This window comes from Pezoporus wallicus, unplaced genomic scaffold (assembly GCF_028554395.1).
Source record: "Pezoporus wallicus isolate ANWC-B61680 ecotype Strahan unplaced genomic scaffold, APGP_CSIRO_Pwel_v1 contig_3568, whole genome shotgun sequence".
Taxonomy (NCBI): domain Eukaryota; kingdom Metazoa; phylum Chordata; class Aves; order Psittaciformes; family Psittacidae; genus Pezoporus; species Pezoporus wallicus.
Genome location: NW_026637826.1, coordinates 125,038 through 138,189, shown reverse-complemented (window position 1 = coordinate 138,189; position 13,152 = coordinate 125,038). Strand labels below are relative to the sequence as shown.

The window sequence follows — 13,152 nt, the reverse complement described above, 5'->3', positions numbered from 1 at the left end:
GAAGCTCTTGTTTCCTAAATTTCACGCTCCAGAGTGTCCTTTGTGCACGTAATGTGTCGGACTCGCTGACTGGCATGCTCTTACCCTTGAGGAGCCCGTATCTCTTAGTTCAGAAATGTGGCGATGGGTTGCTCTGCCCAGACGTGCTGCCTCCGAGCTGTTTGTCCCTCCTATCCCCATTTTCAGGCTCCGCCAGTGTGTGCCGTCGCGTTCTGGGCCGGGGAGCGTGCACGGCAGAGTGCCACCTTTGTGTGCCTGCCCGGTGACGCCGGGTTTCATCATTCCTCCTGCTCTCTGCCTTGACACGCAGCCGCGCGGCAGCTGACGGGACTTGCCCAGAGATCCTCCTGTGGAAACACGCACGGGAGATCTGTGCAGAGACAATAACTCTGTTCTGGAAAGTTGCACCGGCCCTGTTTAGCCAAGCCCGAGTTTGCTTCCTCAGAGGAAGGCCACTCGTTTAAAGCTCCTTTTAATGAAGATACTGGTAAATAAGCAGTCAGGTAAGTGGGATTCCTCTGAACTCTTCTAAATACCTTCTTATCTGGAGTAGAGAATTGCACGGAGGTTACTTGAGCTTTCCGTACACTGGGCTCAGTGGCATTAAAATGCTGGCAGTGATTAATTACCTCAGACCAGTGATGTGATTGTGTGCTTCAGCAATTGGATTAGATGTAGTTGGACACAGACTTCACTTTCACTGGTTCTTGCTGAAGTGGTGGCAGCATAATCGGCCAAGGAGGAGGAGTGGTTTCTGGGCAGCCATGCTCCTGCTGCTGGGATGCTTCCCTGCGCCCCATACTGCTGATCTTGTGGTGGGCAGAAGGAAAGGTCTCTGGCAGGATGCGTGGCTGGAGTAGCTACTTTGTCCTGCTCTCAGTCCTTCCTTTCATTCCCATCTTCTGGTTGCACTGTTCTGCGTTCCTGAATCATGAAGGTAGAGTGTGTCCTTAACATGTCAGCGGGCCTTGTAGCTGCATGGAGAAGGAGCAAGCTCCAGCATTGTCTTGACAAGTCAGCATCATATCAAGTGCAGCATCATATCAACATAACTTCACCAAGCAGGCCCAGTTCTGTGTCTCCATATTGGGGGGTTTGGCACTGGAGATGAGGCATCAACATTGGCAAATGCACCGAGCGCTAGGACTGAAGCAGATGTTGATGCTGACTTTGATGTTTCATCCAACACTCTGGAGGCTCAAACTTGAGACCAAAAGATCTCTCACAGAAGCAGGAGGATAAAGAGAAAGTTGGTTCTTTCAGAAGATCAGACGGAGCAAAACATCCTGAAATTCAGGACTAACCTGAACATTTGTGTGTGTTCTGCAAAACTGGGCAGTACAGATCCTGCTGGAAGGAGCACTGTGTCATGAAGTGAAGCTGGGGTGGTCTAGCTTTCCCTTGTAGCTTGAAAGTGCTGTCTGAGTCAGCTGGCCCTATGGCCTGATGCTTTCAGAGATCAGCAGAAGACCACCTGCTGAATGCCATCTGCGTTTGGGGTTTGGCCCTGTTGTGAGATTGTGGGAAGCTGTGTGAGGTGTTGAGATTTTTGCTCCCCCAGAGCTCCAGCTCTGTGCCACTCACTGGGCATGGGCCATGACTCGGAACGCTGACCTTTTCCACATACAACTGGCATGATGTCTTACACAAGCGGGTCTGGGGTTTGCCCATGGTAGTCTCACAGGAAATAGTGTGGGCTCCTCAACTTGACAGAGGCACCACACAGGTCCCAGTGCTTGTTAAAGCTTCTCTGCAGGTAGCTCTCGCTCTGTTCTGCAGCTGCATCGAGACCTGCAGTGCTGTGCCTGGTGGACTTGCTGGCTTAGGCAGAGGACCTTCTATCCCAAAAAGCATTCTGCCTTGAAGCAACAGTCCACATGGACCTCAGCACTGCAGGGCAGTGCCTTGTTCCAGCTATCTGTAGAGCTGTACCACCCTTCCTTTCCTCCTTAGCACTCAGTGTGAGAGTCTGGCACTGTTTCAGCTTCTGTCGATTGTTTGGTGAGGTGGAGTTGTGTTAAGAGATTTTTTGGTGGTGCAAGTTTGTTCTCAGCTCCTGTTGGTATTTTGTTATCAGCTCCTGAATTCCTCCTACACCTCCTGTGTGCTCCACTTACAAATGCAGAGACTGTTCTCCTGTAGTTCCCCTAAAATGAAAATCTGAATTCGTGTGACCTGCAAGTGTCACACAAGATCTTGAGTTCCTTGGCTGAGGGGTGCGTATCGAACAGGCAGTGTTTGTTGCCTGCTCAGATAAGTGTTTCTGAAATGTGCAATGACTTCATCTTCCTCCCCTGCTTGCCACAGATATCGAGAACCAGCTCCTTTCTGCCCAAATACTCCATCCAAGAAAAACGCCACAGGCCAGATCAAGTCATTTGGCCAAGCAACACAGAGCTGCACCGTGCTTGTGCATGAGCTCCGCTGACAGCCTGGGGCAAGGGCTGGCCTGAAGCCGTGGTGCTGAACCTCTCCAGGTGTTTTTACAGCTCTCTGTGGTTGTACACCATGTGTCTGGGTGTTTCTCCTCCACTCAGATGTGGAGGCTCCTCGCAGCTGTGAGAGGCAGCCCTGTTTCCATGCTGATAGCATCTCTGCCGCACAGCAGCCATGGGGCTGCTGAGTTCTGCTGCTGCCACATTCCTCCCCTGGCTGCAAGTCTCTGATCCTGCCTGTACTTGCTGGGGTTGCTTTCCAGGTCCTCACACAGCAGGGCTTCCCAATGAGCAGGCTACAGGAGAAGTAGCTCATGGACAAGGAGGGCATCATCACTGCAGTGTCTGTATCCCAGAAGGTGGTTCTTCTCTCTGCTTTTTAAGGCACTCTGCAGGGATGAGCGTCCCCCAGTTTCCTGCTGTGGTGATCAGTGGCCTCCTCAGCACCTCTTGCTGATGTCTGCTCCATCTCTGTAGCTCATTCACACAGCTTGTGTTGAGTCACACTGAGGTGACTCTAGGTTCCTCCAAAAGCAGCTGGTGTGTGTTGGGTCCTCTGACCACACAGGGAGCTGGTAGGAGAGACATGTCCTGTAGGAAGTGGGGCTTCTGGAGAAGCAGCTCAGGCACCTCACTCCGAATGAAGATCACCACATGTTCTTTGGGAAGAGCCTGGCCCTGTTGCTTCATCTGGTGTCCTTCCAGCTGCCTGAACTGATTGGGACAGGAGTACAAGACTGGTGCTTTCTTCTGGTGTTGGGATCCCACACCAGCCATCCTCCTGTCTGTCTTGTGGTTCCCAGCAATGTTATTCTGTCTCTGCTGTGTCTTTTGCTTTTCAATCAGGACAGGTTTTCCACAACTCAAATTCAGTATCTGCCTCATGGATGCTGTAGTCATTGGTTATTGCATTCAGCTCATAATTTCTGCTACCCGCAGCCCTCTGCTACTTGCGACTGTGCTTGCTGGGCCTATTACCTTGGGATGGGAGGTGTCAGCCCCATCTGCACGAGTGATTTATGGTGAAAAGTCCCATCAAGGGGTGAGGATGTGCTGGTCTTTACATGCTACCTCTCAGCTTCTCTAGGGTGTAGGTTTTAGGGTGAACAATCAAATTTTACCTCTCCTGTTATTCCTGTGGTAACCTTGGCCTTGGTTGCCTGTGTGGACAGGCTCTCTGCCTACTTCTGCAAGCCTATGGTGGGCAGTAAAGGGCACAGCACATTGAGTTGGCTGGTCTTGCTGTTGTGCTGCCCTGGGAGGTCTGCGAGGGCAAGAAGCAGTAATAGGATTTCCCTTCCCACCCGGTCTGTCTCCAGGGTCTCTTGGGACAGCCTGATGTGCATCACACAATGCAGCAGGAGGAGGCTAAAATAAATCAGAGCTGTGCCCAGAGGACTGGGAGCCAGTGTTTAGAAGTTGGGCTGGGTTTGCCCTGGGAATTAGGAATCAGGCTCTCTCAGTCTGGAAATAAAGGAGTTGGTTCAAGACACAAGAGTGCCTGGCCCCAGGAGCCCAGTCCTGTGTGCTCCGGGGGGCTGAACAGCACCCTCTTGGTCCATGCATCTGTCGTGCAGCCTGTCCTGCAGACAGGCTTTGCAGAGGAACCTGGGGTGTGTGCAGATCCATGACTCCTTCATACTGCAGCTGGACCCAGTCTGGAGGGAGAAGCAACTGGGGAAGTGAAAGAAGAATAGCGAGGGAGAGCTGGAGATGTTTCTTGGGTGAGGTGTGCAAGCAGGAGGGAGCCGGATGGCAGGTAGCAGTGTGGGACACTGTGTGCATGGCTTCCTCTGGTCTGACTTTGGGGTCTGTATTGCTGGCCCCCAGATCAAATCTAAACACACTAATACCAAAAGCTGGAACTGAGAGGAGACCTGGCTTGAAAGCCGGGCTCGTGGGTCAGAGAAGCAGAAGTGTCTGTTGTGCATCAAGCTGTCAAGATGGCAGCTTTGGAGTACCAGAGGTTTCTTGGGACCTTCATGGGCAGTTGCTGGCATGTAACTGGCAGTTACTGATGCCCCGGCCTGATTCCAGCTTGCCTTTAAAGGTCACCTATTACCTCTGACCTATTACCACTGTCTTGGCTTCAGTTTTATCTGCCCCATCTCCTTACCTGCGGATATCTCGGGATGCTGTGGCTCCAGAGCAGGAGAAACATGGTTGTGCACATGAAAAGCAGAAGGCTCTTGTTTCTTTAGAGGTGCTGTAGGTCAGAAGAGGAGTTGAGAAGCATTTGCTCCCTTTAACAGTTGTAAAAACTCTCCATTTAAATCAAAAAGCTGAATAGAAGGGGGTAGCGCAGCAGGTATCCCTTGCAAGGAGGTCTGTCTGTGGTTATTGTCACGAATGTGCTGACTGGGTTTTCTATGTTTAACCAGGTTCCCAGGACTCCTAGGATGAGGCTTCTGTGAAGAGCCAGTGGGTCCCTGCCTGCGCTGCGGTGCCTGCAGATCCCTGTGGTCCCCTTTCCGGCTGGAGCAGTGCCAAAGCCGCCGGGAAGAATGACTGTTGGATGCCTCGTGCAGCCCCCTTTCCTGGGGAGGACTTGGCTCCCTGTGCTGCTGCTGGCGGCCTCTGCTCACTGCCACTGGCCCAGCGAGCCGGCAGAAGTGGTTCGGGACTGGGAAAACCAGCTGGAGGCCTCCATGCACTCCATGCTCTCGGACCTCCGGGAGGTTGTGCCGGCTGTGGTGGGCATACCAGACAGCTCTGCCGTGGTGGGACGCTTCTTCAGAGTCTCCATTCCCACAGATTTAATTGCTTCCAATGGAGAAATTGTCCAGGTGAGAAATCCCATCCCATGAGGCTTGTTTTCAGTTACATTCTTGCAGGAGCTGAGCTGATCACCCCACTGGGTCATGAGGGTTGCTGTGAAGCAGCGTTAAGGTTTTGTAGGACTATGGGAGAAGGATTTAAACTCTTCACCTCACTGCAAAGTTCCTTTCCTCTATAATGAGGAGAGGAGATTTCTCAGGGATGACTGATCAGTTTGTTGGCTGTATTTAAACTGTGAGACAGCTCTGCCCCTGGAACGATGAGCACATTCATAAGGAGATGTTGCCTCAGGATCTAGGGAGCCCCACAGTTCCTGGGACTGCAGCTCCGAGGCCCAGGGAGTTTGCTTTGCTGTGGTAACAAAACACTGGTAGACAAATAGACCTTGTTCTGCCAGCAGGGCTCTGGGCTGCCTTTGACACAGTCTCTCCTGACCTCGTCCCTAAGTCCTCTTGGGAAAAATAGGAGCTGTTCTCTTTATCTGACATACCCTTGTACTGCTGGCACTGCAGACACTTAAAAACTGAGTTTGGGAATCAGTCCTAAGGGCAAGAATAGCCCAGAGAAGGGTAGGCACTGCTGAACACATTGCTTATCTTCAGTCCTTTCTTGGGAAGGTGCTGAGAAGACAACTTCTCGGCATCTGCTTGCTTGGATCATGTGGTGTTCAGAAAATTCTGGGTTTAAAAAAAAAAAAAAAGAATTACATTTCAATCTTGGGATTTTTTTTTTTTATTTTTTTCCAAAGAGCAAAACTGAAAAACAGTTTTAAAAATCCGTTTTTAGAAAACATTCTAAAAAGGCAGCCTTCTGGTGTGTCTGAGAAGATCAGAGGGAGATGAAGAGCAAGTCAGGAGAGAGCCTGAAATCTCAGCTTCTCCTTGAAGGCAGGTTTGTTTTAGCTCTGCGTCCTGTCACGCAGTTCTCAATCCAGCTACGTGATCCCGCTGGCTCCAGCAAGGGAGCCGGGGCCGCGATGTGCCAGTGGTAGGCAGATAAATCTGAGGAATGCATCTGCTGTTGGCAGACAGGCAGATGGGGAGGAGGAACGTGGTGGGTGAGCCCCTGGCTCGTGGGGTTGGAGCAGGGAATGGGCCCGTTCTACAGCAAAGACCGTGACATTTATTGACTGCAGCCAAGGAGGCGCGGACGGGGGGCAGCGGTGCCTGCCCTGCTCTCACACCGCCTGTGCTCTGAGCATGGGGCACCACTATAGCACTGGGCTGCAAGAGTTCAGTGCTACAGGCAGGTGCCGTTACCCAGGATCTTGTGTTACAGAAATGGTAACTCTGGGTTGGTATTTTGCATCAGAGTGGCTTGTCCTGGTGTTGTCTAATAGCTACTTTGATGGCAAGAATAATGTTCAGTGTTTGTATAACACCACAGCTTCCTCTTGTCTCCTTTTCTGGCACAAAAGTCATCTTTAACTCCACTAGCTGCAGGAAAATCCTGATAGATGATTTCCACCCCACCTTATTGCTTCAAACCATCCCTCTGCCATTTTGGTGTTGAGGCGTGTTTGCTGACACCAGCAGATGCCTGAAGAGCCTCAAATGGACTGGGTTGGAGCAGGACCCAACAGTTGCTGGATGTGCATAGTTCAGCAAACACTGGGAGTGATTTTCATGCTTGTCCGTGGGCTTGACCACGTGTGTGTTGCATCTGTTCACCTTGAAATTGATTTTAAAGGAGCAGCAGGCTCTGGGGCACTGTAAGCATCCTTAGATGGTGTATCTGGAAGGTCTTTTCCTTGCAGGGGATGCCTGTTGGCTGCTGAGCACAGCTGACCTTTGTTATGGGGATTTGATTCCTGGCTAGCAAGAACTGCGTAGGCAATTCTGGGTGCTGGGGTGCATTTTTGTTTTACTGGAAAGTTTCAGGACAAACGGCTCTGGTCTTTTTCTCAGGCTGCCATGCATTTCTCAGCTGGAGCAGTAAAAGCTTTAATAGTTCTGGATCTTGCTAATTGATTCTCTGTTCTAAAGAGAAAGAATAAGGGCTGTGCCCTTTGAGGTGAAATAGCAGGTCAGAGTTCACAGCATGATGTGGTTGCCTACACTTAGTCCCCTTAAGTATCGGAGAAATAGGCTATAATTTCATTAATTCTTTTTTTAAAGCTGATGTCCCCAAACTCCTATCTGGAGCCTGAAGAAGGTGTGGTGGCTTCCTTTTCAGAGAGTTCCCACTGACTGTTTCTAGGCTCGGTTTGTATTGCTGTGGAGATCACCTTGAAGCTGCTTCTCGGATCCTTTCAGTGCTTGTTAGCAGATTCCAGCTGGCTGTAGACAAAATACTTTTCTCTGCAGCCTTGGCTGTGGGATGGAAACAACGCCAGGCATCCGGAGGAGTGCCTCGCAGGCACGCACTCCTGCACACGCGGGAGGGCTCTGTGTGAACCAGGTATGTGTTCCTGGGAGCAGTGCTGCTGGAGGACAGGTGAGATCTCAGAGTTAAGGACAAAACCAAGTCTATTCTAGCACGCGGAGGCAGGCACACAGAAAAGTTAAAAACTACCTTGTGTCTTAATTTCGGAGTCTCATTGCCATGTTGCTCAGAGCCAGCTGCTGGCACAGCTTTGTGGCCATTGTAACTTACTGGCCATTAGAAATCCCCTTCCCGTGTGCCTTGTCTTCCCAGATGAGTCCTCTCTCAGGACTCAATGTGTCCTTTGAAGGTTGGCTGCAGCTTGCAGGTATTTCAGCTGTTGAATTTGATGGCAGTTCAGTCCAGATGCTGTCCTCTAGCTTCCTCGCTACAGCAAGGCTTCTCACTGCAGGATTGCTCTCCTGGTGTCTGAAGGTATCATGGAAATGAAGACTCTTTGCTGTGCCTTCCCAAAAGGGTTAACAGTAGCGTCTGACACCAAAACCTTGGCACTTTATAAGAGCTGGGTTAAACCATCCAATCTCCACATATGGTACAACCGCTTCACCATGCAGACAGGTAGTACAAGGGTGTGCATGTTCCCATTAGCTCCTAGTTATCCTGGGAGCAGGGTAGCCATGGCTGTTGGTGCTGGCACCCTCACCACAATCAGTCATCACTGGCCTGACAATCTGTTTTCCCTGTTTCCACTGAAAGCTGTGTGGAGTCTGACCTGTTACCTCTCAGCTGTGTCCTGTTGTTGAAGAACATCATGCTCAGGCCAAAGACCAGGTGGATTTCCTGTTCCTGCCACTTCCATTTGAAGCTGCTCCGGAATTTGTTCTGATTAAAAAATGCAGCTTCTAGCCTAAATTTAGAGATGGCTGGAAATATTTATATGTGCTGTCCTTTAGCTTAAATCAGTTCTACCTTCATAATATTTACTTCCTTTTTGTATTTATAAGGGACAGACGTATTCCTCTGTGTTGATTTTACTGGGTAAAGCAAGCCAGCCTCTTCAGCCTTTTTCATAAAGTAAGTTTTCCTGTCCTCTCCTCTTCTTTATAGCTGTCTTCTGCACCTCTTCCAGCTTGAGTTTATTTTTCTTATGTTTGCATGACCACAGCTATGCAAAATACTCCAGATGAACGTTTACCAGAGCCTCCATCAAAACTTCCTTTCCTCTTCTATAAATAACCTTGTTTGATACATCCTACAGTCGTTTGCTTTTCCATGGCTGCCTTGCTTTGCTCAGACATCTTGCCATCAGCTGAAATAGCTGGGTCTGTAGTTTCTGCTTCCAGTTGTTGAGGTCCCAGAAGTGGACATTAGGCAAAGTATGTGTGATGGTTGATTTTTACAGTGCTGACCATGGTCTCCAGGAGGTCTGCTAGTCCTGTCTCAAAGGTTGTCCCATTTTATCTGTATGAAAACCTAACCTGTTGCTGTCCAGGTGAGGACAGTGGCACTAGCACTGATAGCACCTCTGTCGGCATTTGGGATGGTGGCTTTGCAGTAAACATGGCCCTCCCCTCATCCCACCAGTGATGTACACTGCCACACACTGGGAAAGCTGACACTGGCCTTGATCCATGAAAGACAAAACACACAAAAGAAGGCATTTATGTGGTGTCTACCTTCATCCTGCAGGATGCTTATCTGACTTGGTGTGCAAACTGCTGTAGAAAGCATCTGTTGTCTCTAAGCCTATGAGAAAGACTTTCTGACTCTGAGCCATGGGCTATAGAGGCTGTGATGGCGTTTCTCTAAGCTGTGTGCAATGAATGGAATAAATCTGGGCTTCAAATGCCACTTCCAGAAGCACCAGGCACTGCACTTGGGTCTCAGTATTAAATACAGTCACGAAGTGGCATTGCTGTGGCAATTCCTGCTTCTCCCTTAGGATGCAGGGATAAATCCAGTTCCCTCTAATAAATATGAGTGTAGCCACAAGATACTTGAGCCCTTGCACAATCCAACATCCTAAGTGCAGGTGCCCAGGGTTCATAAAGACAAGCAATTTGATGGCTTCTGTTTAAAGGTGGGTCTAAAAGTATGCTGGAAGGAAAGAAACTCCTGGTGCACAGTGCTTCCCAAGGCACATCCCTGAGCAAGAGGTGATGTGCTGTGTCTTCCTTGAAGCTAATGTAAAGCTGCTGACCTGCCTTCATCCTGGTAGTGTTGGGTATGGATGGATCCCATGGGGTAGATCTGCTGTGGGTTTGTTAGGTGATGCTAAGGAGGAGTTCCCAGGTGAGCACAGCTAAGTCTTGGCTCCTGGTGTTTGGGTTTGAAGTACATGGTCTCAGCAGGGCTTTGTTGGGAAGACAGATATAACACATAGTGGGGCCCCCTAGAAGCTGCTGTTTTATGCAAACATAGCTGGTGGAAAAGTGATTAGAAAGACTGTATTAACTCACGTAGCCGGTTTACACAGTGCAGCTATGCAATGGGCTTGTGAGCTTATCAGAGCACTGGATATTAATCTGGGCAAAAAGATTCTTGCTTTCATTGAATATTAGCATTATTTATGTTGGAAAAGATCAAGTCCAGCCATTAACCCAGCACTGCCAAGTCCACCACTAAACTTTCTAAGCAGCTGTATTTTCCAATGATTGCTCTATTTGCTGTCTGTTGAAGTGGCTTTTATTGAACAGCTTTACATTTACCAGGCTTCAGGGACCTTGTTTTATGATCGGGATCTGCAGGGATTGAGTTGCAGGAGTCCTGACATGTAGTACCTGCTGTTAGGGCTGTGCTGCACCCCTCAGCCTTGCTCCGACCCCAGAGCAAAGGGCTGGATGCTGGCACCAAGACTGCAGTCCCAAGACACACTCGGTTTCTGGGAAGGAAAGCCACAAAATACTGATTTTTATTTTTTCTTTCTTTTCCTCTTGCAATGATCCTTATTTCAAAGAGTTTGAACTGAATGTGAATTTTATGAAAGAGGTAGACAAGCACAGAGTGCTCCTCAGGGGCTATGGGATGACAAGATAAGTTGGGTATCTTAAAAAGCTCTCTATGTCAAAGCATTTGGACTTCACCTCGTCCCTGGGGTCCCCAGTTTTCTTGGATTAATCAGGTGCAGCAACAGGCACTATTTACAGGGGAGTGCGTAGGGATAAATGGCAGTGTCTGGAACAGGTCCAGGCAGAGGATGACTTGGGCAGGGCTCTGCTTGGCTGCCATGCTGCAATCTTGATGATAAGATGAGCTGATAAGATTTCTGCTGGGGGGCCGAGGGGGCCGCTTATCTTTTTCCTGCAGCGAGGCCAAGTCAGGGAATTTGGCATTTTCAGTGCTTAGTAACAAGCTCTGAGTTCGGAGGAGTGGAAAATGTGACTCAGTCTAATTATAAACCAGCCTTTCAGACAGGCTGGGAAGTTCCTTCTTTTGTCCTGCTCTCACAGGTTGTTGCTCTGAGCATCCAGGGAGACTGGGGAATGCAGCGGTAAGGAGAATCCTACAAAGGAGCAGCGTGAGATAGTGGGATCCGGTTCGCCCTTCCTTGCCACGCTCTTGAGTGCCAGCTTCCCAGCAATCTGCTGATGGCAGGAATAAATTGCTGGGGCTGGTTAGCTGTGCGGCGGCAGCACTAAACCCCCAGCACTTGGCATCGCTGCTGTGTGGTATTTTTGCTTCCCCTTGGCCTTTCGCTTATAAAAAGTCATGCTGAAAGAAGAGCCCGGCTGAACTTTTGATTTAAGCTGTTGAAGGCTTTTCCTGCCCCCTGAACAAGGGAGAAAGCGGGGTGTGGGCAGCCCGTGCTGACCCCAGCCCCAGCGCAGGCGGGCTGCGCCTTCCCGCTCCAACAATAAGGCTAAACAAATCCTTCCAAGCTGCTTGCATGAACCCATGAAAGGAGGATTTCTTGGGACACTCAATGTTTTGTAGTGACCTCCCAGTGAAACAGCTGTTGTGTTCCCTTGCCCAGGCAGTGTGGGACGCTGAATAGTGTCCTTATAGCAGACACAGAGGCGCATCTGGAAAAGAAGCCGTCATGGTAGGAGTATGCAGGGATGGCATGGGCTGGGCATAGCTGCTCAGCCTGCCTTGTCGTGGAGCCATTTTACTGATCGTGAAGAAGTTATCGAGACCAAGTGCTGCTTTTGGGGCAGGCAGGCAGAGCCCTGGGCTTGCATCCCCAAAGGAAAGGGGTTGCTTTCCATGCATGAGGCTTCACTTGCCCTTGGAAATGCAGATTAGCAGCAGATACATGAACATCCCTTTCAGATTTTCACAAGTGTGTAAAAGTAGAGCAGCTGCTTTGCCACCTGGTCCCTCAGGGACTGGAGTTTGAAGTTGAGGGCCAGGACCTGTGATCCAGCCTCTGCAGCCTTATCCTCCCTTATCTCAGTTTTCGAAGCTGGAAGGTTTGAATTTTCTGAGGCAACATTTCAGTGCACACAGATGTGCAGGAAGGGTTTTGCAGGGCTTTCGCAGGCACCAGCTGAAGCATGTGGTTAGTTCAACTGCCCTGACCTACCCTGTGCTCAAAGGAAGCACCAATTACCGGCTGTTCCCATATAGCTTTCAGTCTCTCAACAGAGGTGGTGAGCTCCTGCTGGTAACGAAGACTCGGGTCACCAAGGCTGACGTACTTCTAGAAGCCAGTGAAGTCTCTGGGCTGTTTTTAGACTTTCCGGGGCAGATGCATGGCATGAAATGTCCTGGAGCAGCTTGGTTTTTGTCTGCGAGTACCTGTGCCTTTTGTCCAAAGCTCGCAGTGGCTCCAAGCACCACCATCTGCTGAGGATACCCAAAAGCTCTGTCAGATACCGCAGTCCCCTCTGTTGGGAAGTGCATGTGCTGCCGTTCCTCCCTGCTCCTTGTGGCAAGTAAATGCAACTTCCCTTTCTTCAGGCTGAGCTTTCCCATAGCACACCACTGTGCAGTGACACTGTAGCAGTGCTCTGGAAGCAGAAGACTAAAAGGTGCCCATCCGCCTTTCACCAAGTGTTTTCTGCACCTTGTGTTTCTAGGCAGGACCACTCTGATGTCCTAGTGGTCCTATACGTGCAGTTCTGATGTACTTGAGGAAAGAGGGCATGTAAGATCAGAGGCTCCTCACGTCATCATCTGGTTGCATACAGACAAGCTTTCCTGTCAGGGCTGTTCCTTGGGGCTAAAGGCTCACGGCTGTTGTGGTCTGATGGTTGTCCAGCTCCTGCCTCTAGCCACTGTGTTCCTTGACCCGATGCAGCAGCCTCTGCTGCAGGACTTGCCTGGGGCAGTGGTGTCTGGATAGCGTGGCCAACCTGCAGGCTGTGTGTTCTCATTGTTTCTCTTGGTTCCAGCACCACAAATCACTGCAGCGCCCGCAGCTCCAGCAGCACTGGAGGGGGGATCTGAGACGGATGTTTGGCCCCAGATCTGCCTGCCTGGGGTATCTGATTTGGGGCTGAGACCTCCTGTTGCTTCTGCTGACAAAACTGCCTGGTGCTACTGCATTAGCCAGGGGATTAAGATGAAGTTGGGATTTAGGCAAACAGCTTAGGTTTGACTCTTTCTCTGCAGTTATATTTGCATTTGAATTGCATTTGAATTTCCATTTTCTTTTCCCTGCCTGCTGGTT

The 13,152-nt window shown here is 50.0% G+C and overlaps 1 protein-coding gene across 3 annotated transcripts in view; it reads left to right on the top strand.

Moving 5' to 3' along the window:
• The window catches only part of DAG1 (dystroglycan 1), a 52,585-nt gene that overhangs the window by 31,755 nt on the left and 7,678 nt on the right, over window positions 1-13,152 (top strand). For all 3 annotated transcript variants that reach the window (XM_057407648.1, XM_057407647.1, XM_057407650.1), the window contains exon 2: window positions 4,817-5,221. In XM_057407648.1, coding sequence (XP_057263631.1) covers window positions 4,940-5,221 — 282 coding nt within the window. In that variant the 5' untranslated portion in view covers window positions 4,817-4,939. The remainder of the gene's footprint in view (window positions 1-4,816; window positions 5,222-13,152) is intronic.